Consider the following 25439-nt stretch of genomic DNA (forward strand, 5'->3'; position numbering starts at 1 on the left):
AACCATACATTGTATGCTATTGAAATCATTAAATCAAGGCCTTAAGTAACTGACAACAATAAAAATGCAATACTCTTTGACTTCATCCATCAAATGAATGACATGTTCAATTGGACAAAAGACTATATCATATACACTATATACAAAAATATTAAGGATTTGCTTTAAACATGTGAAACCAGTGATGCTAGCAATTAGCAAAGAAACGGGGAAAAAAAATAATGATTTCCCTACTTTCTTAGGAATTACTTATAGTGATACAATTTCTAAACAAAAATGTATATATACAAGTAGGGTGGAAAATAGCATGTATTTCATGCAAAATCTAGAATCCTGCATAAGGAGGATACAATAAAGAGACAAGTTAGCACTAGGTTTTCACATAATACAATTATCAAAAGGAGGATGATAATCAGAGCGAGTGGCAATATGTTCAAAATGTTTTACCTCTCATTTTTTGTGTAAACGACTCGTACATTATGGTCTTCTGTGTTATCTACTTCTTCCATATATCATGTACATACTTTTCAAGACCACTAAAACCATTTCATTTAGTCAAATTAATTCTCAAAGATCTGTTCATTTGATTACCACTCAAATTATATAGTGAGTCTTGATTGCTGTAGGTAATATTTGTTATGACGTGCATTTCTATTTCACAATTTCTTCTGTTTTCTTCTTTTCAAGTTCAAGTTGTTGGTAGTTTTCTTTGTGGGCTTTGTTGAACATTCCAGTAAAGTTGAGCATAGTTGTGACAACTAAAGAAAAAACTTACAAGAATTAACATCCAACTGTTATAGAGTAGTAAGATATCAAGTTTGATATGAAAAGATTCATAGTTTTTTTCTCAATCGAACTACATGATTTCTATATTGGTATGAAGCATTGAATCCTTAATTTTCTTTATTCATTTCTATATTCAATATTGTCACTCTTGGATATTTCACCCATATGTATATGTGAAGTATCCAACCCTTTAAAGAGTTATATAAAAATTCAATACATATACTTTTGAGACATAAAAGTATGTACAATATAGAAACATAGAAGCATTATTCCTTGATGTACAAACAATGGAAATGTTCTCTTTATGGATGATTTCAAGAGAATGAGATTTATAATTTTTCAATTTGTAGATAGTAGAAAGTGATTTATGATGACAATAATTTACAATTTTTATTTTGTTTTTAGTAATGTCCAAGAAATATGTTATAAGTTTTAGATTTGAAAAATTGTACTTATATACTTATTATGTTTTATGAATTTTTATACATATCCAAACATGTATCTTACATGTATCATACCCTATAATCATATTGTTGTATTTGATATGCATAGTATTAGGCAAGTATGGTATTATGCATGTTAGTAGTAAACTCAACAAAATGATCATTTATCTTCATAGACTAGAATTGAAAAGAGGAATCTCATTAGAAATTGACATCACTAAGGAAGATTACTTTTTCAGGCATCATGTGTTGTCCTCCAATTTGACGATAAATAAGGATATATAAGATTAAAACTTTAAAATATTTGTGGGCAAAATGAAACTATAGTTTTTTGTTTTCGATAAATAAAATGCAACTCAAGATTAGGGTTGATACAAGTGTTAAGAAAAAACATTAATGCAAAATTTAACATGCTTTGGTCCTACATGCCTACATCAATAGATGAAAAGGTTGAATGATCATATCAATTATACGGAACATTATAATGCAAATTTGTATTGACAAAGCCATAAACCATCTGTCAATACTGCTTTCTATGGGACAAATTGCAAACCCTTCCTTACCAATATTACTCATAAGTCACAATTATTTCTCTTTCATTTTATTAATTGAACATATTCATTTCAATTATTTATAATTCAAAAAAACTTTCTTTGAGAAGAACCCACTCCTGAACTCTCTTAATTAATAAGGATTTTGTTATTATTATTATTATTATTATTATTATTATTGATTTTTCATTAAAGAAAATTAATTATTTTGCTATTAATCATAACTTGAAAATAGGATACTACCAAAAGAGGAGGAAACAATGATAATTATAAAAATTGGCCTAAAATCAAATTATAATTAATTAGTCACATACCTTGCTCAAAAGGACAACGACATGGATCTTCACCAAAATAAATAATCAAAGCTTCTACATTCCTTCCCTGTAAAACAAAGACTTTCCTTGTAAATCATAGCCTATAACAATTTATAAAGATTATAATACATATTCTAAGTGGTCTACCATGATAGAATATAGTGAAGACAATGAAGAGACTTCGGCCTTCGCAGAATAGAGGTACTCTTTCAACTTCTGAAAAAATAATTAATAATGTAAAATTTTCCTATATGACAAAAAAATTTATCAAAGATTATTATATAAGGAATATGTTTGGAGTGTTAACATATATATCTACAAATGCTAAAGATTCATGTTTATATGTTAGTGACATTCTGATTTGGGAACTTCTAACTATTGTAAAAGGTGTCCGCATTTTAAATTCTCCTATTATTTGTTTGTATTAGAATGTGGATGCAAACTAGGGATGGAAAAAATACCCGTACCCACGAGTATCTGTGGGAAAAATCCGCTACGGATAATAAATGGATAGACTAATTGGGTACCCGCAGATAATGGAGACGGATAATTTTTTACCCGTTTATAAACGGGGCGGGGGCGGATATGATGATATCCATACCCGCGGGTACCCTTTGAATAATATTTCTTAAATATCCTAATTATTATTGTACCACATAACCCTAAAATTACACTTTCTCTTCTTATTTTCTTACAAAAGTGAGGTTGATGAAGTTATACCAACATGTGTTAAGCATGTTATAGAATTGTTGGATGTAATTTAATTAATTTTCTAGCTTTGATTGAACCAATAAATTTTGATGTATTTTAAGTTGTTTACTTTCGTTTGAAATTATGAGATTGAATTATTGTAGCTTTGTGATAAGACTTTAATTTACTTGTGAGATTGATGTATTTTAAATTATTGATCATCTTGCATTTTTATTATTATTTCAATAAAATTAACGTTAAATACAAGTTCAAAATTAACATTAATTTTTTATTTTTTAATATTTCAATGACATTAAATATAAACTTAAAACTATTTGTAATATAATTTTTTTAATTTCTTAAAAAATGTATAAATATCCATGGATATCCACGGATATCCATATTCAACAAATTCATGGATACCCGCTTAATGGATACCCGCGCGGATATGGGGTGGGTACGGGGCTAATTTTCATCTAGCGAGGCGGGAGAGGGTTTACTATTACCCGCCCCCATGGAGCCCCATTGCCATCCCTAATGCAAACCAAAAGTTGGTTTTTCACTGAACTTCCTTTTTCTTTCAAAGCACATGATTAACAAAACTCAATTGGCCCTGAATTAATTTCTCCCTTCCAAGAACCACATGGAAGAGATTGAGGCATAAAAAGAAATGTTTGTTACTTAATAGGTCAACATCTGTCCATTACTCATGTCCTTGTCCAATTATATTAGAGATATCATGAATTAGTGAATTATTTTAGAATAATTTTTTTGTGAAAATACAAAATTTGAAAAGAAAATTAATAACACGTTTAACATTTTAAAGAAAATATGAAGAAGAAAATAAATGATTGGTGATCAAACTCTTTGGGAAGGCATGATGCCTATACCTTGCAAAAAGTTTCTGATACAAGACCATCATTTTCAGAGGTGGATTGTTCATGTTCAAGTTTCTCTAGTCCTTTGCTTATAGCTTGTTTTTCCTCTGCCAACAATGTCAATTGGATCTAGATCATAATCATACATGTCAATGCTAGCAAATATATCATGTCATCAACATAATGAAATGAAAAGCCAAGGAAAAGGTCCAGCACCTTTGCTGCTAGAGGGAGGTTAGCAAGATCCTTTGAGAAATCTAAAACTTCTGGTAATTTATCAGCTAGAATCTATGAGTAATCATAATATCAAAGGTTACCAAACATTAATGATGGAAACTTCCCAAAATTGAAGTAAAAGCTATGTTGTAGATTATTGTAATTTAATTCCTCAATGGACATCATAACACAAATAATTTTTTAAATAAAAATAAAGGAAAGGAAAAAATAAACCAAAAAAGAATAAACATTTACCTTACAAAGGTAATGCATTAGAGTTATCTTCTTGTTTTGTGCACGTGTCTCAGTGAGTTTAAGAAGACTATCCAATTTGAATCCAATAGCTGAGCCTAAAAGAAGATTAAAATACATAAACATATCACAACCATCAAACTAAAAGATAAATACTAAATAGTTTCAACATCATGTGAAGATGTGATACAATATCAAACCACTTATATTGTAAAAAATAAGTGGAATTGATAATGGAAATGAATTATGAAAACACGGATTAAGATAGATAGCTCTATAAATAACATATAAGATTATGGAATTTTTTTGATATATACTTGGGGTTTAAAAAAATGTTGTCATTTCCTTATTTTTCTTGTTTCCTTATTTTCATTTAGTTTCCTTGATTCCTTAATTATAATTCCTAAACATTATGGATTATGTTAAAAGTAAAGAGAATAGACATAAAAGATGAACTGAAACCATGTGTTTTGTACTACACCATGGGATATATATATATATATATATATATATATATATATATATATATATATATATATATATATATATATATATATATGTGTGTGTGTGTGTGTGTGTGTGTGTGTGTGTGTGTGTGTGTATGTTCAATTCATTCAATACGCATGATTAGGGGATATTTTGTTTCCCATAAATAACATATTATGCATAATTACTAAATATCACGATATTATTCACAAAACTCTCACTCAAGTAATGGCATATAAATCATATGCACCCAACTTGTTACATATATAACTAATCCTTGGACATCACAAAGATATATCCAAACTCAATCTTCTCTCTTACAAAGCAATAATCTACCTCAATATGTTTGGTCTCTCATGAAAAATGGGATTGGATGAAATATGTAATGTTGTTTGATTATCACAAACCAATGTCATTTTCTTAGAGTCATCAAGTTTGAGTTATCTTAGCAATAGTTTCAGCGATATAAGCTCAGATGTCACTAAAGTTATAGCATTGAATTCTACCTCAACATTGGATCATGACATAACATTTCACTTCTTACTCTTACTTGATATCAAATTTCCTCTAATTAACACAATACCCAGATGTTGATTGTTTATCATTATGTGAACTAGCCCAATATGCATCTAAGTAACCAACTATCTTAGCATGTCCTCTATTTTCATAGATAAGGCCTTTTCCTAAAGCATATTTAATATATTTCAATTTTCGAGTTACAACATCCAAATGATATTTGTAACGCCATGGAAATATTAGGCTAATTGGTATATATACTTATATATATATATGTGTGTGTGTGTATGTTTGTATGGATTTAGATTATATTATGAATGTGTGGATTTGAAATGTACTTACCTCTATGCATGTTTGTATGTTTATGTGGTTCTGATTAGTTATTTCGACTTAGAAGTGATTTCATAGGATGAGATGAGATATTGTTGTTTTGAGATGTTTATATAGGCATGTGTATGCATGAGTGTGGTGAATGATGCATTATACACCATTATACTGAACTGGTACTAAGAGGGAAGAAGATCGATCACCTTGCTTCTCATCTTAGTTAAGTGAAGTATTGTGGCATGCAACTCATTATTTCAAGAATATGTATCTGAATGTGATGTTTGTTTATATGTTAATACATGTTGCATTTCATATGGTGGTGAGTTATGAGTATTGCATGGAAAGAAGTAGGAAAGGTAGGAAATTGGAGGATAAAAACATAAGATAAATTTGGTCTTTCTGAGTAAATTTGAGGTTATTTTAGAGCTTAGGGAAGCTGAGGATACATTTAGGAAGTTTGTCAAGTGGGGATTAATCTTCACAACTAGAGTTTCAAGAGATTTAGTCTCTAAAGGGTTGAAAAATGAGAATGAAGTTTGAGTTGGGATTTGAGGACTTTGTTCAAATTTTGCATTTCTAAGGTTTCTGAGGTAAAGGTAGTACTTATAAGACTTAATCTAGTATGTATGGAGTAAGTCTATGTAGACTTACTCTTGGAGTAAAAGGATCCTTCTTCATATATATTGATGGAGGACCATCCTTGGAGCTTCATGATGGAGGACCATCCTTGACTTCATGTGAAGACCACCAATGGTTAATTAGAGTAGTCTAGTATTAAATTTTGTTTTCCATTTTTACCCTTGTATTTTGGGGTATTTTAGTCATAGGATTTATTTTCTTTGTATTTCCTATTTTGCCCTTGTATTATGGGGTGTTTTAGTTAATTAGGTTTTTCTAATTGGGCTAGGGTATTTTAGAAGGAGGTGACGCCAATTTGGTAGCATTTTTGGACCATTTTTGGTATTAGAAAGGCTTAGGCCCAATGGTGGGCAAAGGTTGCATGGACTTGTCATGTACCTTGTTATAGCCAATCTAATCCCATAGATTCCAAACTTGGCCACCAAGTTGCATCTAGGGTTAATTTAGCATTGCATTTGGAGTGCATTTGGCTTTGGAGATTTCGGCCATGCAACCCTAAATGCAACCCTAAATGCAACTTCTCCTATAAATACCCCACACCCCACCACTTGTAAATACTTTGGATTATATGATATTGAGTGAGCATTTTATGCCTCAAAATCCTATCCTTAGTCACTAGGATTGCTTCGGCTATTCCCTCCTATCTCCTCCCTTAGAGAGTAGGAAACCCTAGAGTGGCCTCCACCTACCTTGGAGTGAGCCAACCTAAACCACCAAACACCTTCACCCAAAGTGCTTCCACCAAACACCTCCCTTTTCACGCCTATTCCTACCTTTCTCACCATAAAGCTTCCTTTCATCTTCCTTGTTGAACTAAGATCAAGGGCTAGGGCGTCTTCTCCCCCATCTCAACGTATTCCATGGAGAGGAATCCCATCAAGTGGTATCAAGAGCCATAGTTCTTCAAGGGTAATGTCATCTAGTCTTTGAGTCATTTTTTTGAGTCTTCTTTTTGGCTTTCGGTCATCTCTTCTTCTTGCTTCTTGGTATGGCCGAATAGCTTTTGGTTCATAAACTTGTCCTTGTGAACTTTCTTTTAACATCTTAGGTTTCCATTATTAGGTATTTTCATGCTTTTCATTTTTGAGTCTTACATGAACATGAAGAACATGCTATAAACATGCTTTTTAATTTTTTAAATCCACCTAAAGTTTTGTCACTTTTGTTTCCTATATTTTGTCTACATTAATTCCATGTATGTGCCAAACACTTTGCATGAAATACATGAACAAAATATGCCATCTTGCATTACATAGTGGGCGTGACATATATCTTGCTTTTAGGAGTCATTCATGCATGCTAAATAGTCCTAGCATGTTCCTTGAATTTTTTTGAGTTTCCATGTGTGAAATGATCCCTTGCACATGCTTATAATTGCTGCCCACTTTTCCCCCTTGCATTTCACTTGATTTAGTTAACTTTGTATGCCTAAAAGAAACCCTAAAAGAATCTAATAGCTGGCTGGAAAATTTAGTGCAACAACTTGTACCAACTAGTACAAACCAATTCCACTAAAAAGATTCCCTAAAGACCTATCAAGTGCCGCCACTTGTCATCACATTTTGCTCCTAAACTTTAACCTAATTTTTGGACCAACCACAAGTGCAAAACCTAAGCAACAATTGGGCTTAATTACAAGAAAAATTTCGGACCCAAGACCTATTAAAAATCAAATTGCCGTGAGCAACAAAAACAAAGGAACAAAAAAAAAAAATTCTTGGACAAAAAGGACTTGTTGCTAGACTTGTGGACTTGGACCATTACCTTTGCATTTGGGAGTTGGACTTATGACAAATTGACCTTCATTTGGGACTTTCTTTTGGCTGGACTAAAAACACAAAATTAACTTAATCAAGTGGACAAAACACCAAACCCATTCTAGTGCCTTTCTAAGTTTGTTCTTTGAGTGCTTGCCTTCTTTGATTGAGTCTTAATTTTTGCTTGTCTTTCTTTGGCCTCTTTTGTTTGTCTACATCAATTCTCTTTGAGTTTAGCTTTCCTAATTGTGCCTTTTCAGTTTTTATTCCTTGGAACTCTTGCTTTGGGTTGGTTTCATTTTCATTGTAGGTCCAAAACCCACTCTAGTCAATTTTCACACCTTTGGTGGATTTGAGTGGAGGGGTGAACCGAATCCAAGCCTAGCCTTTGGAGGGACTTACACCACACAAAAGGAGTGAACAAACACTTGGAGAGGACTAACCAATTTGTTCATTATGAAGGGACCCATTTGGAGGAGTTTGAAGATTTAGAGCTTTATTTTGCTTGTTTTGTTGCTTAATTTTCTCTCTCGGCCACTTTGTATTTTTGGCCTTAATTTCTTTCATTTGGCTTGTAATTTGGCCATTCATAAACCTCTTCAACTTGGTTTTAGTTCGTGTAGTTGAAGGTGATTTGAAAACCTTCACCTAGGACCTCGACTAGAACTTGTTTTAATTGCTTTCCTTTACATGTTTTAAAGCTTTAGTAGTATAATTGCTTAGGATTTCTTTTTCTTTGTGCAATTACGTTTAGAAGGCTTGTTTGCCTACTAGGGGTAACGTGCACACACACACCTTTGTTTGTGTCCAAAACGTTTTTGTAAGAAAAGTAGAAAAGGCTTAGTGATTTTTACTTGATAAGGCTTGGTTATTAAGTGATTCATTGTAGTCCACCTCCCTTTGATAGTTCACTTTGTGCACTTAGGCCTTTCCTACCTATCTTGCACCTTTGAAAAACCTTTTGTGAAAACCTTTTTGTGTCACTCATTCTTTGTGAAAACCTTTTTAAACCTTTTTCAAAAACCTTTGTGAAAACCTTTTTGATCAAAGATGAGTGAACAATCTAGTGTTCAAGGTCATAATTCCCGTAGTACTAGGTCTAGTGTTAGGGATGAACTTAGGCAACTCAAAGAGTACCTAAGGAGAAAAGAAGAAGAAAATATAAAAAGAGAAGAGGAATTAAAAAGAAAAGAAAGAGAGATGGAAAAGAATAATGAAGAAATAAAAAGATTATTAGAAAGATTAGTTGTGGGAGGAGAGGCTAGTGGCTCAAAACCAAAAGTCACTTCTCCTCAACCCTCAAGAGGTAAGGGGCATATGTATGCAAGTGATCATGAGGAGGAAGGGCATCACACCCAACCTCTAAGTGATACCTTCATTAGTAGCCATCACAATGATGGTTACTATCAAAGACCCCCAAGGCACCATAGACATAGGGAGTCTTCCAATAAGGAACCTCACCTCAATCTTCCCCCATTTCATGGCAAAGATAATGTTGAAAGTTATCTAGATTGGGAAATGAAAGTTGAACAACTATTTTCTTGCCATGGAATAAGTGAAGATAGGAAGGTTTCTTTAGCAACCCTTAGCTTCCAAGGGCATGCTATGTATTGGTGGACCTCCTTGGAAAAAGAAAGAAGAATAAATCATGAGCCCCCAATCCAATATTGGAATGAGCTCCGTAGTGCCTTGAGAAGGAGGCATATTCCTCCATACTATGACCGAGAACTTATGGATAAGCTTCAAAGGTTAAAGCAAGGGTCCTCTAGTGTGGAAGAATATAGGCAATCTATGGAGTTGCTAATGATGAGGGCTGGGATTAGGGAGGAAGAGAGGACCACAATTTCTAGATTTCAAAGTGGTCTTAATCTTGAAATAAGAGACAAAGTTGAACTTTTACCTTATAGGGATTTGAATGAACTAGTTCAACTTTGTTCAAGAGTGGAGCATCAACTTACAAGAAAAACTTTTCGAAAAGACTCCACTCCCTCTTATTCCAAGAATTTTAAAAAGGAGGGCCACTCTTCCCTACCTTATCCCAAAGAAGAAAAAGAAAAAGAAAAAGAAAAATCATCTTTTAAAGCACCTTCCAAAGAGTCTAAGTCAAGTGAAATCAAGTGCTTTAAGTGTCTTGGAAGAGGACATATTGCTTCTCAATGTCCTACCAAGAAAACTATGGTTTTAAAAGCCCAAGATCACTATAGTAGCCTTGATGAATCAACTTCATCTTCCTCTAGTAGTGAAGAAGAAGTCATAGAATCCGAGGAAGAGGTTTTACCTTGTGAAGGAGACTTATTGTTGGTTAGAAGGCTCCTTAACAATCAATCTAGTGAAATAGACCCATCACAACGAGAGAACTTGTTTCAAACAAAATGCACGATTTTAGAAAATACTTGTTCTCTCATTGTAGATAGTGGGTCAACTTCTAATTGTTGTAGCACTAGATTAATTGATAAGTTAGCCTTGACTACAAAACCTCATCCTAAGCCTTATAAAATGCAATGGATCAATGAGGAAAGAGGTGTTGTAGTTAACCAACAAGCAAGTGTACCAATCTCTATTGGCAAATATAAAGAAGAAATTTTATGTGACATAGTGCCATTAGAGGTTAGTCATGTCTTGCTAGGGAGGCCATGGCAATATGACAAGCACATAATCCATGATGGCCTCACTAATAAAATAAGTTTCCAACACCTAGGTAAAAAGTTTGTGTGGTGTCCTCTATCACCATCTCAAGTGAATGAGGACCAACTCAAACTCAAAGCTAAGAAAGATGAGGAAGAGAAAAGCAAAAACAAAAATAAAAAGAAAAGAAAAGACAAAAAGAATTTTTCCTTTGACAACAAAGGGCTAGGTTTAAGTGAACCTTAACCCTTGTGCCATCCTCTTTTCTTTGGTGCCAAAGAAAGATGGCAATAGAGGATGTGCACTATTTTAGGAAAAGCCATCATTGCATAAAAGGCACCCAATCCCTAAGTTAGATAAATTGGTGAATGAATTGCATGGGACCAATAACTTTGATGGTGAAGCCTCTTTGGCTCTCTCCTTTTCCCTAGTGCTTTCATTCAACAAATTGTGTGCTTAAGGATTGCCTAGTTAAATTTTAGTATTTTACTTCCCTAATTGTGGTTTTACATCTTATGAAGGTTCAAAGGATTGGAAGAGCTTGAAGATTTGTGGTCAAATCCTTCTCAAGAAGGAGGGTATGATGGAGGACCATCCTTGACTTCATGTGAAGACCACCAATGGTTAATTAGAGTAGTCTAGTATTAAATTTTGTTTTCCATTTTTACCCTTGTATTTTGGGGTATTTTAGTCATAGGATTTATTTTCTTTGTATTTCCTATTTTGCCCTTGTATTATGGGGTGTTTTAGTTAATTAGGTTTTTCTAATTGGGCTAGGGTATTTTAGAAGGAGGTGACGCCAATTTGGTAGCATTTTTGGACCATTTTTGGTATTAGAAAGGCTTAGGCCCAATGGTGGGCAAAGGTTGCATGGACTTGTCATGCACCTTGTTATAGCCAATCTAATCCCATAGATTCCAAACTTGGCCACCAAGTTGCATCTAGGGTTAATTTAGCATTGCATTTGGAGTGCATTTGGCTTTGGAGATTTCGGCCATGCAACCCTAAATGCAACCCTAAATGCAACTTCTCCTATAAATACCCCACACCCCACCACTTGTAAATACTTTGGATTATATGATATTGAGTGAGCATTTTATGCCTCAAAATCCCATCCTTAGTCACTAGGATTGCTTCGGCTATTCCCTCCTATCTCCTCCCTTGGAGAGTAGGAAACCCTAGAGTGGCCTCCACCTACCTTGGAGTGAGCCAACCTAAACCACCAAACACCTTCACCCAAAGTGCTTCCACCAAACACCTCCCTTTTCACGCCTATTCCTACCTTTCTCACCATAAAGCTTCCTTTCATCTTCCTTGTTGAACTAAGATCAAGGGCTAGGGCGTCTTCTCCCCCATCTCAACGTATTCCATGGAGAGGAATCCCATCACTTCATGTGGGACCTATAACTAGGTCCATGGCTAGGAGATTGGAAGAGGATAGGGGAGCTAACACCCCTAGAGACATGCTTCTCATAGCTAAAGAATATTGATCATTCTCCTAAGCCTTGTTAGCATAGAACTTATTTTTATTCCTATTTTGTCCTTGTCTTTAATTTTCCCATTTTTACCTTTGTATTTTGGGTATCTTAGACATGATTTATTTTACTTGTATTTCCCATTTTTACCCTTGTATTTTGGGGTATCTTAGTCATAGGATTTATTTTCACTTGTATTTCCCATTTTACCCTTGTATTATGGGGTGTCTTAGATTATAGGATTTTATTTTTGGACTAGGGTATTTTATTAAGGTGAGAAAATAGGCCTAGATTTGTTTTTTGGTAGTCTTGGAATTATTTTTGGACTTGATAAGGTTTAGGCCCAAGTGGAGGGCACCTAGGTTGCATGGTCTTATCATGCACCTAGATGTAGCCTAACCAAATCCAAAGATTCCATCCTTGGCCACTAAGTAGCATCTAGGATTAATTTAGGTTTCATTTGAAGTGCATTTGGCTTGCATTTTTCAATCATGCACTCTCAAATACAACCCTAAATTCAACCTCTCTTCTATAAATATCCTAGGCTAGCATCCTTGTAAATACTTTGAAAATTATAATAGTGAGCCTTTTGTGCCTTAATATTTTCCTTAATCTCTCTTGGTCTAAATTCGGCCAAGAACCCTACCTATCTCCACCTTGAGAGAAAACCCAGAAGTGGCCTTTATCACCCATGGAGTGAGCCAAAACCTAGAGTCCCCCTCTCAAACCTTTCAACAAACACCTTCACCTCACCCTTCCATTTTTGATTTCCATCCTAAAACACGCCCACCTTGAAGAGCTTGATCCAAGGAGTCAAGGCTTCCTTCACATTGGTCATCATCTCTCAACCAATGCTAGCAAGGATGCCATCATATATATATATATGTTGAGAGAGTGAGAGATGCTAAGATCACTGATGGAAACCTAATCCCCAAGGATCCCTTTGGAAGAGGTAAGACCAAGAAGGGTGAAGGTTAATCCATAGGAGAGCTCACATATAAAGACCATTGGGCCTTTAACTAGGTCTATGGTTAGGAGGCTAGAGGAGGCTTCTACAGAAGAGGTGTTTCTTAGACCTATGCTCTTCATGAGCATTGAGTATGGTTCCTCTTATTACTCTCTTAGCTTTCATTGTATATACATTGTATAGTAATTGTACATTGTAGCTACTTGCATAGGTGTATTTTGCCTTTGTATTTGTAAGGCACCTTTGTCTTTTCTTATAGGTCATACCCTTAGGATTCTAGGGTATGTTACTTGGAGACTTTTGCTTCATTTGACCTTATATTAAGGGTCATAGATTTTCTCATTTTTAGTAGTAGAAGTGGGGTGACAAATAGTAAAGTATGTAGGTGAAGCTAGTAATTGGGCCTTTGGTGGGCCTAGGCAAAATTTTACATATTAGGCTTGTTTTCCTCTATTTTTTTCAAAGAATTGATTTAGTTAGGTCTCACCACCATTTAGTGAACCTAACTAAACCAATTCCAACATTCTTGGATTGGATTAAGTGTAGGAAATAAGCCATGATCGCCTAGCTCCCTCCTTGGCCGAATTTCTCTTTAGCTTCTCCCACACACTTGCTTCTAGCTTAGCTTGCTCTACAAGCTTGTAGCTTAGGTTGCTACACAAGCCTCTAGGAAGGTAACTAGGGATAGTTAGCTTAAGTGTAAAAAGGTTAACCATAGTTCTACTTGAACCACGGTTAGACAAGCTTACACCATAAGCCACCTATTCTCTATATAAGGCTTTTCCATCATTTTGTAAACACTTTTGGATGATATATTGAGATTGCCAAGTATTATTCCTTTAATTCTCTCTTCCTAAAAGTCTCAAACCTCTTTGATTCCAATCCAATTCTCTTATCCTCTTCATATAAGAGCGTGATGAGTTTTGAAGTGATTCATCTTCTTTCAAGGAGTGGCATCACTTGAAGAGTTTTCTTCACCTCTCAAGGTAAAAACCAAAGCTTCTTCTACCTTAGGAGGCTTTAGAGAAGCTTGAGAACTGTCAAGAAGCCAAAGGTCTAGGGAGGAACTTGAAGGAGAAACCAACACCAATCCGGATTCTCTAGAAGGTTTCCATCAATCACCTTGTTGTGTTAAGCGCCATTTGACGTAAAAATTTTACAAACTATGGTGTTAAGCATGCAAGTGTCCACACTATGCGCGAGAACCATAATAAGCTACAATGGTTTGGAAGCTAAGCACAAGCTAGTTTGTGCCGAGTGTGAGAACCATAGTGTATGAGCCTATGGTGCTAAGCACAAAAGTGTTCACACTAAGTGTGTATACCTTGGATAGTGAGGAAAGATAATTAATATTTATAATGAGTTTGAATTTTACCCTTATAAGAATAATTCAATATGAGAATAACTAAATTACGAGACTGAGCATTGAGGTTTGGAATCAAGACATGATTATGAGAACAAAAGATTTGTTATTGATAATTGTATGAGATATAGTGATATGTGACATGCATCATATGCTTAAAACCTAAGTTTTGAGGTATCAATGTAGAATCCTTTGCTAGGGAGGTCAATTAAGCATCTTTGGTTTTGAACCTTGTGTGTCAACCTAGGATGGGAACCCTAGTTTAACTCATGATGAGTTTAGGTGGAACTAGCGTGACTTGTAACTTTGACAACCCACAGGTGAATCTTTCCCCTAATTAATTGAGAGTATTTGGTGTCCAACATTTTTGTCAGGTGGTTCTGTTTACCTATATTTACTCTTAAACTATGCTATTTGAGAATGAGTTTGAGATGACGCCACATTCATAAATGCATTAGAATATGAGAGCGTTACATGTCAGATATTTTCTAGGATGTGATTGACTTACATTATATTATTGCATATCTTTATATATGTAATGCTACATATGTTGTTGATCAACCTTAATTTATTTCCAACAAGAGCATGAGTGAGTGTCTCACTCCCTTTTCTTGTTTCCTTCATTTGTGTTTGGATTAAATCCCATTTGTAGGTAAAGATCAGTTTAATGTTAATGCTAGTGGAGTGACTTAGGTCTTCTTTGTGTGAAGTTAGGATACCATGCTCCACTTGGGCTTGACATTGAGGCTTGGATTTTATTTGTGTTTAGTTTTGTTTATGTCCTTTTTATTCAGTTGTATTTAGCTTTTAAATTGATGTATGGTCTTTGGAGTGTCAATCTTTTTATTAAACATTTATATTGTCTTTTGATTTTGATTTGAATGTCCGACTAGTTGTTAAAATTTCTATTCTTTTACCATTTGTGAAGCGCTTTGAAAAATATGCTTTTTCTTTGGTTGCAAAACTTCTTTAAGATATATTATTATGTTAGTCTAAAAGGGTACAGTGTGTCATACACTACCTGTGAACTTTTGTGCCTAATATACCTGCTTCAAGAGTTGAAGTCTAGTGAGCTAGGTCCAATAGAGCTAGCTTGTGACAACATCCTTGTATCTCTCTTTCAATCCAATCTTCCATAAAAGAACTAAGCATATAGAAGTTGATTACCATTTTATTAGAGAAATATCATTTCCAAAGTTATTTCTCTCCCTAAAATGTTAGACAATTTGGGTAACTTTAATGATGTTTATTTTTGTTCTTTTTTTCCTCTTATGTATTTTTTTTTTATTGTGTAAGGAAGATTTCTCATCCCGCTAAATCCTAACTATTTGTAATAATAATATTAATAATAATAATAAAATAACAATAATAGGATAAAACTTATATGTAGTATCATACGTATGGTTGGTGTTATTTTTCAATCAGAATTTTACATTGATAGTGTCATAAAAAAATTTGTTGTCAACACATACTAGTGAGAAAAGTTTTTAATTTTGACTAAAGAACAACATGAACATTACCATAGGTATTTTCTTATAGTTTTCTTCCTAATAATAATGACGATGAAGAGTACATAATAAAGGTGTATACCAGGCTAGTACATAAATTGTTTTAAATGAGATTCTGAATTGTCTTACCCTTGGCAGTACCCTGGTTCAAAGCGTTTCCTAGGGAAAGTACTGTTTGCATGATTCTCTTTAATTTGACAGAATTCCTAATCTGATAAAAAAATAAATAAGACGAGAGATCATCACAACAACCAAAATATTATCTTTGGAAAGGGAAAATATAGAGCCAAAAATAGTTTAAGCATAAAGGAGGATTATCTTGCCTCTTCTGAAACCGCATTCACTACAGTTAGGCTATTTCTAAGGTCAGAAACCTACAAAATAATATACCAAGGTCAAACTGGAAAGCATTTTATAAACCTTTGACGCATACTACTCACGAAGGCAAACAACAATTTTCATACCCTAGAGTTAAACTGAATCTTGAATGAAAAGACTTTAAGCTTGGATTCTACGCGCGGAACTTTCATCAACTCCAAGAAGAACTACAATGAAAGATGAAAGAAGATATCGTCAAAACTAAAAATGTAGTAATCTCCACCATTTAAGTTAAGTATCTAAACACTAATATATATATAAACAACAATTGCAAATGGCTTCAACGGAATATGTCACTCAAACATGCATTTTTTCTCTTTCCAAATTCATGCTTGCTAGGAGTAGTTTGTTCGGAATATTACTGGGTCGTTATTAGTTTGTTAGAAGTACTTTGTTGATTTTTATGAGCACTATTTTATAGAGTTCTATTTTAGTCAAGGATAAAATATATTTTTAATATCTAAAAATATTTTGTATTATTCTAGTCTTTAATTTGAAAATAAGCTACTTTGGATTTCAAAATTTTGATCTCAAAGTGGTTTGTATAGTTCTTAAAGGAAACTATAAAAACACTATCTAAATTATTTTGAGGGTCACAATTGATTATTTTTAAATTAGAATGTCAAAATAAGACAAATAAAAGTTACGGAACTCAAACTAAACTTGAAAATTTTTGAAGGAATAAAAACATATTACCCAAGAATTACATAATGAATTACTTTCATAGTACTAATTTTTTGTTCTTCGAAATCTATCTTCGCTTTTCCAATATGGTAATTGTTAGGAGTAATTAGTTTGTTAGGAATATTAGTGTTTATTATCAGTATGTAGAAGCAATTTGTTAATTATATACACTATATATCAATTATATCTTTAAAAATTCAATCGATACACAAATTTTATTCTATGGTAGCCCTTCTTTATTTTAAGTTCTATTGTGTATGGTCACACTATATTAGTGTTACTTGTATCTTCAAATTTTAGATATGATAACAGCGAGAGTGATGATTCTGCTGCCAAAGAAGATGAAAAGGAGATTAAAGGTATGACTGATTGCTAACCAATAATTTGTCAAACTGATTCCTTTGCCACATGCACTCAATTAATCGCTTTTTTGAGAATGATTTTACAGTAAAGAACTGCTTCATCCAGCAGTTGTAGTGTTGTACGAACCAAGAAAACTGCATGCAAGTCTATCGGAGGGAAGACTAAGGAAGCAGTTGGCAACCAAAGTTGTCAGTTCGTAAACCAGAGGCATGGTGAAATAAACACACCAGTTCAAGCCACTAACGTTGGTTCTCGAAGAAATCAGGAAGTTCCCAGAGCACAAAACAATTGATCCACAAGCTTCCATTTCACCATTTGGTGAGAGAAAATTTACAGGATTTTATGAATAATCGAGTTTCTTTACACCAGTTTTGAATCAGAGAGTGCGTATTGTTATCTTCCATCATGAGAAAATTTTAAATTTCATCCTTTAGGTCCCATGGTTATTTTGAGACCTGTGAATGCTAGAGTCACTACAAGGAAATGGTGAATAAGCGGCAGAAAATAAGCGTCGATTAATAGCCGACACAAATAGTATTAAAAAAGCGGACGCTATTTTAAATATAACGTCGGCTTTTTCGACATTAATTTAATTTAAATTTAAATTAAATTAGTATCGGAAAAGTCGACGCTATAGCGTCGACTTTTCCGACGCTAAACTTAAAATATTTAATTTAAATTTATTTTAAGTTTAGCGTTGAAAAAACCGATGCTATTCTTTAAATATAGCATCGACTTTTCCGACACTAAACTTAATTTAAATTTAGTGTCAAAAAAGTCGACGCTACATCTTAAAATAGCGTCGGCTTTTTCGACAGTATAGGTGCTTTGAAAGAGATAAAGATAATTTTTTTAATGTTACATGTCCTGGTACACTTAGTTATCAAGTTCACTTAAGACCTTAAGGTTCACGGATTGAGTCCCAGGAATGTTAAAAATACGAACAAATAAATGATAAGCTGGAAAAAGAAGATAAAGAAAAAAATAAAATAAATTTTGTGTCAACATAGTGTCGGCTTAACCGAAAATAAAAAATAAAAATAAATAAATTTGTTAGTGACGACTTAGCCGACATAAAAAAAATTGTGTTAACTTATTTAGCGTCAGCCAAAAACCGACAATATTACATTAGTTTTTATGATTTAGAGTCGGCTTTTGGCCGACTCTAAATCGAAACATTCTTGTAGTGAGTGCTAGGTTTTTGGTGCCCTAACATCTTATTGTGAAAGGCTTTGTTGACTGTTTTGGCTCCATCTAATTCAATGTGTTTGGGTTTTAGTGTTTTTTTTTTCTTGTCCTTTTGTTTTGTCACACATATACTAGTGTATAAAATATACAAAAAGAAATTTGCATATTATTTTTCTTTCTTGTTCTTTTAGGTCAAGGTGATTGTGGTGGTACTACTAATCACCTTATAAGTACTAATCACCTTATAAGGGATGTTTATAAGTACTCATCACCTTATAAAGGATGTTACGAGTAATTAGTTTGTTAGAAATATTGATGAGTTGTTATTAGATAGTTTGTTAGAAGCAGTTTGTTGGTTCATATGAGCTCTATAAATAGCAGTTTGTTAATTTGTTAGAAGTAGCTTGTTACACAATGTTATTCTATGACTCATTTATTTTGAACTTTATGGTGTACCAAACCATGTTTGCACTACATGTGTCTTTCTTCGAATTTCATTTTCTTAAAGAAGTGCTTATTCTCCAAAGTTCTAATAATGATCCTTAAGAAAATTGTGACATTAATTAATAAACCTTATTGTATACATATATGGATATATTTGATTAAAAAATTGTCATTCCTTGTAATCATTGTGTCATCAACATCGACAAATAAATAAGCATTTCTAGAGAGAAAGATGACAATAAAAAACTTAATGATTTGCTTTACTTTTTTTCAACCTAGAGTTTTGCATCACGTGGTTAACTTTCCCAAACCAAACTCAAAGAAATTGTTTGAGACAATAGAGATCTCTTCAGTTTATGAGCAATAAATTTAGGAAGTTGCTCCATGTAAATTTCCTTTTCCAATTCCCCGTGAGGAAAGGAATTTTTCATGTCCAATTGATGGAGAGGCCGATGGCAAATAACTACCATAGTAAGAAAGATCCAAACTATAGTGATATTGGCAACATGAGAGAAAATATCACCATAATCGAATCATATATTTGAGTTTATGTTACTATTGGAGTATATCTTTACACCTTACCCATAACACTTTGTTTTAGATTAGTTTATAATTCTCTGGTTTACACTTTTTGAATTTTCTTTTCTTTATTCTTTATTCTCAATCGTAAAGTAGTAGCATAGAAATAATTATTGTATTAAATTCTTATAATTTCCTACCTAGTTAGTTAGACCTATAGCTTCTATTAGATGTTATGTTAACATCTTCTATTAGAAGTTGTTAGCTCTATAAATACTTTATTGTCGGTTGCATCTTAGAAACTTACCTTGATTAGGTATAGTAAGATCAATTTCTTCTTTCTTGGCTTCAATCTTCTATTCTAAGGACATGCTCACTTGCATCATTGGATGTAAATTTTCCTTTCAACTTTGGGACAAAATTCACCCATATCTCCATTCTCACACAAATGCTAAAGCTCGACAAATTCAAAATGAACATTGTATTATGAGCCTTGAAAATCGTTGCGTTTAAGATTATCTTCTTCAGATTCAAACACTCGTGGATGTACTAGGAGCTATTGGTGATTATGTTTCTTCCAAGGAACACCTTGACATCATTTTTGAAAGCTTACCCAAGTAATATGAGTCTACAGTTTCCTTAATTTGTAGTCAATTTGATGATCTGTCAATGAATGAAATTGAAACTCTACTTCTTGCACATGAATGTCATCTTTAAAAGTTCAAGAAGAAAGTTGTTGCCTTCATTAATGTTGTTGAAACGTCCTCAAATTCCAACTCTCTTACGTCACAACCTCGAGCTATTATTGCTTATAATGATTCAAAGTCTCAGTTCTTGCAATTCTAATGTGGTCAAACTAGAAGTCGTGGTGGTTGGTTTAATAATCATGGAGGCATTGGCCGTGGTCATTATTCTGGCCTTCAATGTCAAGTTTGCCACCAATATGGTCATATTCTTTCTATGTGCTATTAACAGTTTGATGAAAACTATGTCTTTTCTCTACCCTTTGATTAACCTTCATCTAGTCATGCAAGTCAAGCTACTCCTCAGAATGTGTGGTACATTACTTAAGGCTTTTTTCATCAAATCCTTCATCCTTCTTCCAATCAATCTAGCATACTAGGAGTCCATCGTAACACTAATCCCCCTCAATTATACATGGTTTCTAATGGTACTTCTGGCTTTACTCACTTCCAACCTTAGGCTGTGGTCACTTTTTTCTCTCTTGGCTCCAATGTATGGTATCCTGACTCGGGCATCTAACCATGTCACCAACTCCCAGAATGTCCAGTAATTAACCGTTTGAAGATCCAGATCAAATCACAATTGGAAATGGTCAGAGCCTCTATATCAATTCTTTAGGTGTAACTAAATTTTCATTGCCTATATATCCCAACATCAGTTTTGTTCTAAATAACCTACTCTATGTTAATGTTATTACTAAGAACCTTTAGTGTCAATCAATTCTGCAAAACTAATATTGTATTGTTTGAATTTCACCATACTATTTTCTTCGTGAAATCAAAGGATATTAAAGAAGTGTTACTCAAGGGATTTCTTGGCTCTGATGGCCTCTATCAATTTCTCTCCTTACTTTTGGCTTCACCCAGACACGATCCCACTGTTAATGCAACTACAAGAAACTTTTTTTTTAGCCACTTGGCACTTTAAACTAGGTCACCTGAATATGTAATGAGAATGATTTTTTGCAATTGTAATTTTTCAATTATGATTAAAACTGACGCATTGTAAATCATATCGGTTACCTTCTAGTTTATAAAGAACAGTTTATAATTCATTGATCTATAGTGATCCATGGGGCCATGCACCTATTTCCTCTACTTGTGGTTACCTATTTTATGAGACTTTTGTTGATGCTCATACGTGTTTCATGTAGCTCTATTTTCTCAAGAATAAAGCCCAAACACTTGACGTTTTTAAACAGTTTGATGCAATGCTCAAGAATCAATTTCAATCGTCTATGAAGGTTGTTCTATTAGAAATTGAGATTTTTCTAGATACTTTAAGAAAATATTAAATTTTTGTGTTTGTTTCATTTCTATCTTAGTTGCTACTAATGTGGTTAAGTGTAAATAAGTGTTAATCCTTATTTCAAGGGATTTTTTGTTGCTTGGTCAAGGTAAATAGGAGTGTTTGTCCTTGTTTTGTGGAGATTTACTGCAGCCTATGTACTACATATCAGAAACCTCCTTGACCTATATTGGTGTAATGTAATTTTACATTAAAAGTGTGAGAGTAATGAATTGTGTGACCACTTTTCTTATTCTTCCTTTGTAGCACCAAAATAGAAAGTTTACTTCTCTATTCCAGTTTTCTGTCATAGTTTCTATTCTGGTTTTTAACATGGTATCATTAGCTTCTTTGATCTTTTAGGGTCTATGAGTGAGAAAAAACTAGCAAGAAGACCTGTACCAGAAAATCCACCAAAACCAGAATGGCTTCCAACAGCAGCTCTTTACCTCCACCTCTAGTTTTTGTAGGAGAAAATTATGATTTGTGGGCTGCAAAAATGAGAACTTACTTTAGAGCTCAAAATCTGTGGGAAGTGGTGGAAAATGGAAACAATCTAGCTCCTCTACCACATTGAAGAAGTGGCCAAGGATGGTAGAGCACTTGCCATCATACAAGCAACAGTACATGATGATGTTTTTATCAAGATCTTGAATCTTGAGACAACAAAAGAGGCGTGGGATAAACTCAAGGAGGAGTTCCAACGTAGTGAAAGAACGAGGATGAAGGTGATGAATCTGAGAAGAGAATTTGAAGCAATCAAAATGAAGGAGTCTAAAACAGTGAAGAAGTTTTCTGATAGACTCTCTAAGGTGGTTACACAAATCAGATTACTAGGTGAAGAACTTAGTGATCAAAGAGTTGTGGAGAAAGTCTTGGTTTGTCTTCCTAAAAGGTTTGAATAAAAAAATTTCCCCTCTTGAAGAAAACAAGGATTTTTCTCAAATATCACTTACAGAGCTTGTAAATGCTTTGCAAGCTACTGAACAAAGAAGGTCTTTAAGAATGGAAGAAAAGGTTGAAGGTGCTTTTGTGGTTAACACCAAAGGCAAAGCACAAGGCAGCAATAGATTTGGTAAAAAGCCATTTGGTGGGAAGAAAGGCATAGGGAAAAGGGAAGAAGATGGAAACAAAGGAGGAGCTTGGAAGGAAAAGTATCCACCTTGCTCTCATTGTAAGAAGAAAAATCATACAGAAAATTTTTGTTGGTTTAGACCTGGAGTCAAATGTAGGGCTTGCAACCAACTTAGTCATGTGGAGAAGGTTTGCAAAAACAAAGCAAAGCATCAAAAACAAATTGAGGAGCAGTTATTTGTTGCTTTTTGTTATTCTGCAAGCAATAACAAATAAGCTTGGCTCATAGACAGTTGATGCACAAATCATATGACTCATGATGCTAGCATTTTCAAGGAACTTGATCAGTCCTACCACTCCAAAATCACCATTGGCAATGGAGAATGTGTTGATGTCAAAGGCATAGGTGTTTTTCTTGTTGAAACTCCCTCAGGTACCAAGTATTTTTCTGATGTTTTGTTTGTGCCAGAGATAAATCTAAACCTTTTAAGTGTGGGCCAAATGCTTGAAAAGAATTATGCTTTGCATTTTGAAGATATGAAGTGCACAATAATTGATCTTTCTAGATGTGAATTAATGACTATTAGAATGAGAGATGTTAGATATAGTTTTATCTTATGGGCCTAGGCCCACTACTTTGTATATAAACACGTTTGTTGCTTTGCAATACACAAGGAATATGTTCTCTCCATTCACCATTACTCTCAACATGGTATCTAGAGCCTATCCTTGACTTTCCGGTGGACCCACTGTTCATCAGTGCCCGGAAAACGTGTCTCATTCCGTTTTTCGGCTACCCACCTTGTCGTGTCTCTTTCCGACAATTTTTTTCCCTCCTTTTTTTAGGGTTTTCTTTTTTGTTGCTGCTGCCGCCATCCGCCGCCGCCGCCAGCTTTCCGGCCGGCAACCCCCCCCATCCAGCTCGCCTCCCTCCAGCGAACCCAACGCCACCGGTCGCGCGGCCAACGAAGGTCGCACGCGCCCCCACGCGCCAATTCCGTGCTGGGCGCAATTTCTCTCTCATCTCTGTCAGCCGCCGCGCGTGGCGGCGCGTCTGACGACTTTTCCGGCGGCGATCACCGGTGCCGGACTCGCCCCGACCTCCTCTACCCCGATCTACTATTTGTTTTGTGATCGAACCTCGTTTGTCACGGATCTCTTCCTTCTCGGGCTATTTTTCTCTCTCCTGTTGCTGTTTCTCTCTGCTATTCAGCATCTATGGCTTCCTCTTCCGCTGTTCGGCCTGACTCCTCTATTTTCACTAATTATGTCAATGTCCCTCTTTCCATTGACAAGTTAGATGGAACCAATTATGATACTTGGGCTTCGGATATCAAGCTTTGGCTTAAGGGACAGGATTATGTTGCTCACCTTACCCAGACAGCTGCTTCCGTTGATGAGAAGGATCGTCCTCGTTGGTTGAAAATTGACGCTCAAATTTGTAGTGTCCTTAAGTCGACCATTCATCCCTCCCTAAAGCAAATTTTTCGTGCCCATGAGACATGTGTTGATGTATGGGAACAAGCCCGCTTGTTGTACACCAATGATACTCAACGTCTCTATGGTGTATGTCAAAATCTCCAGAATATCATTTCCCCACGACGCCTTGAGGGCTCCATGGCTGAGTATTTGGGCAAAGTTCATGGCCTCCTACATGACTTCAATGAACTTTTGCCTCTTGCTGCCACTCCTGCCAAGGAACTAGAGCAACGCCAAACTTTCTTTATGTTGATGGCATTGTATGGACTTCCTGATGAGTACTCTTCCATTCGTGACCAGATTTTGGGATCTCTAAAGGAATTATATGTGAGAGATAAAAGGAGTAAGAGAGTGAGAGAGAGAGATGAGAGAAGATTTGCAATAGGCAAAGAATGTAACTTATTAACCGCTGAAAAACAGAGTACAAGACAGGTTTTATAGAGCCAATTAAGATTGGTCTATAATAACCTAATTATCTATAATAACAGAATGATAACCTGATTATCTATAATAACAGAAAGATAACCTAATTATCTATAATAACCGAAAATAACAATAAAGGAGTAAAACTGTACTCCAATAGCCCCCCGCAAGCTCAAGTAGGATGAGGAGACTCAACTACTTGAAGCTTGGACCGAAGTTCACAAAACCGCGTAGGTGAGAGAGCTTTGGTGAGCACATCAGCACACTGATCAATAGCTGGAACATGAACAACTTGAAGACACTTGGCAGCCACTTTCTCGCGAACAAAGAAAAGGTCTAATTCCATATGTTTGGTGCGTGCATGAAGAACCGGGTTGTGAGCGAGAGCGACAGTGCTCAAGTTGTCACAGAAGATAATTGGAGTAGAATGAGTGACTTTAAGTTCAGATAGTAAAGTTTGTATCCAAGTGACTTCAGTTGTGGCAAGGGCAAGGCTTCTGTATTCTGCTTCAATACTAGAGCGGGCAACTACAGTTTGCTTTTTGGACCACCAGGATACGAGATTTGGTCCAAGGAAGATGGAGGCACCAGATGTAGAACGCCTGTCGTCAGGATCAGACGCCCAGTCTGCATCACAATAGGCATGGATCGAGAGGGAGGAAGAAGAAGAGGCAGGTTGTAGACGGAGACCCCAAGATGTAGTGCCCTTTAGATACCTGAGAATTCTTTTGACAGCTGCCCAATGATGTGTAAGGGGATGGGACATGAATTGGCAGACTTTGTTTACAGAGAAGCTAATTTCGGGTCTTGTAATAGTAGCATATTGTAATGCACCTACAACTGAACGGTAGAGAGAAGCGTCCAAGAAATCTTCAGAGCCTACTTTTGATAGTTTTCTTCCAGAGATCATGGGAGAAGAAATAGGTTTTGAGCCTTCCATATCAGTACGATTCAATAGGTCACGAATGTACTTACTTTGAGTAAGAATGAGAGAACCATCAGGCTGAGACTTTACTTCAATGCCAAGAAAGAAATCAAGATCACCGAGATCTTTGAGGGAGAA

General features: G+C 34.9%; 1 protein-coding gene across 4 annotated transcripts in view; it reads right to left on the bottom strand.

Annotated features, from left to right (window-relative positions):
* Window positions 1-201: 201 nt before the first annotated feature.
* LOC109789567 (formin-like protein 13) overlaps window positions 202-25439 on the bottom strand; it is a 42815-nt gene continuing 17577 nt past the window's right edge. The window contains exons 9-17 of one of the 4 annotated variants that reach the window (XM_083068033.1): window positions 16258-16338; window positions 16117-16167; window positions 15923-16004; window positions 4134-4228; window positions 3879-3950; window positions 3675-3791; window positions 2242-2310; window positions 2095-2161; window positions 202-333 (exon numbers count right to left, since the gene is read on the bottom strand). In XM_083068033.1, the coding sequence (XP_082924159.1) occupies window positions 326-333; window positions 2095-2161; window positions 2242-2310; window positions 3675-3791; window positions 3879-3950; window positions 4134-4228; window positions 15923-16004; window positions 16117-16167; window positions 16258-16338 (642 nt within the window). In that variant the 3' untranslated portion in view covers window positions 202-325. Of the gene's footprint in view, window positions 759-2094; window positions 2162-2241; window positions 2311-3674; window positions 3792-3878; window positions 3951-4133; window positions 4229-15922; window positions 16005-16116; window positions 16168-16257; window positions 16339-25439 lie in introns of those variants that run through there. The other 3 variants (XM_020348546.3, XR_014431372.1, XR_014431373.1) reach the window with 3 other exon arrangements.

This window comes from Cajanus cajan, chromosome 2 (assembly GCF_000230855.2).
Source record: "Cajanus cajan strain Asha chromosome 2, NIPB_CcT2T_4, whole genome shotgun sequence".
NCBI lineage: Eukaryota > Viridiplantae > Streptophyta > Magnoliopsida > Fabales > Fabaceae > Cajanus > Cajanus cajan.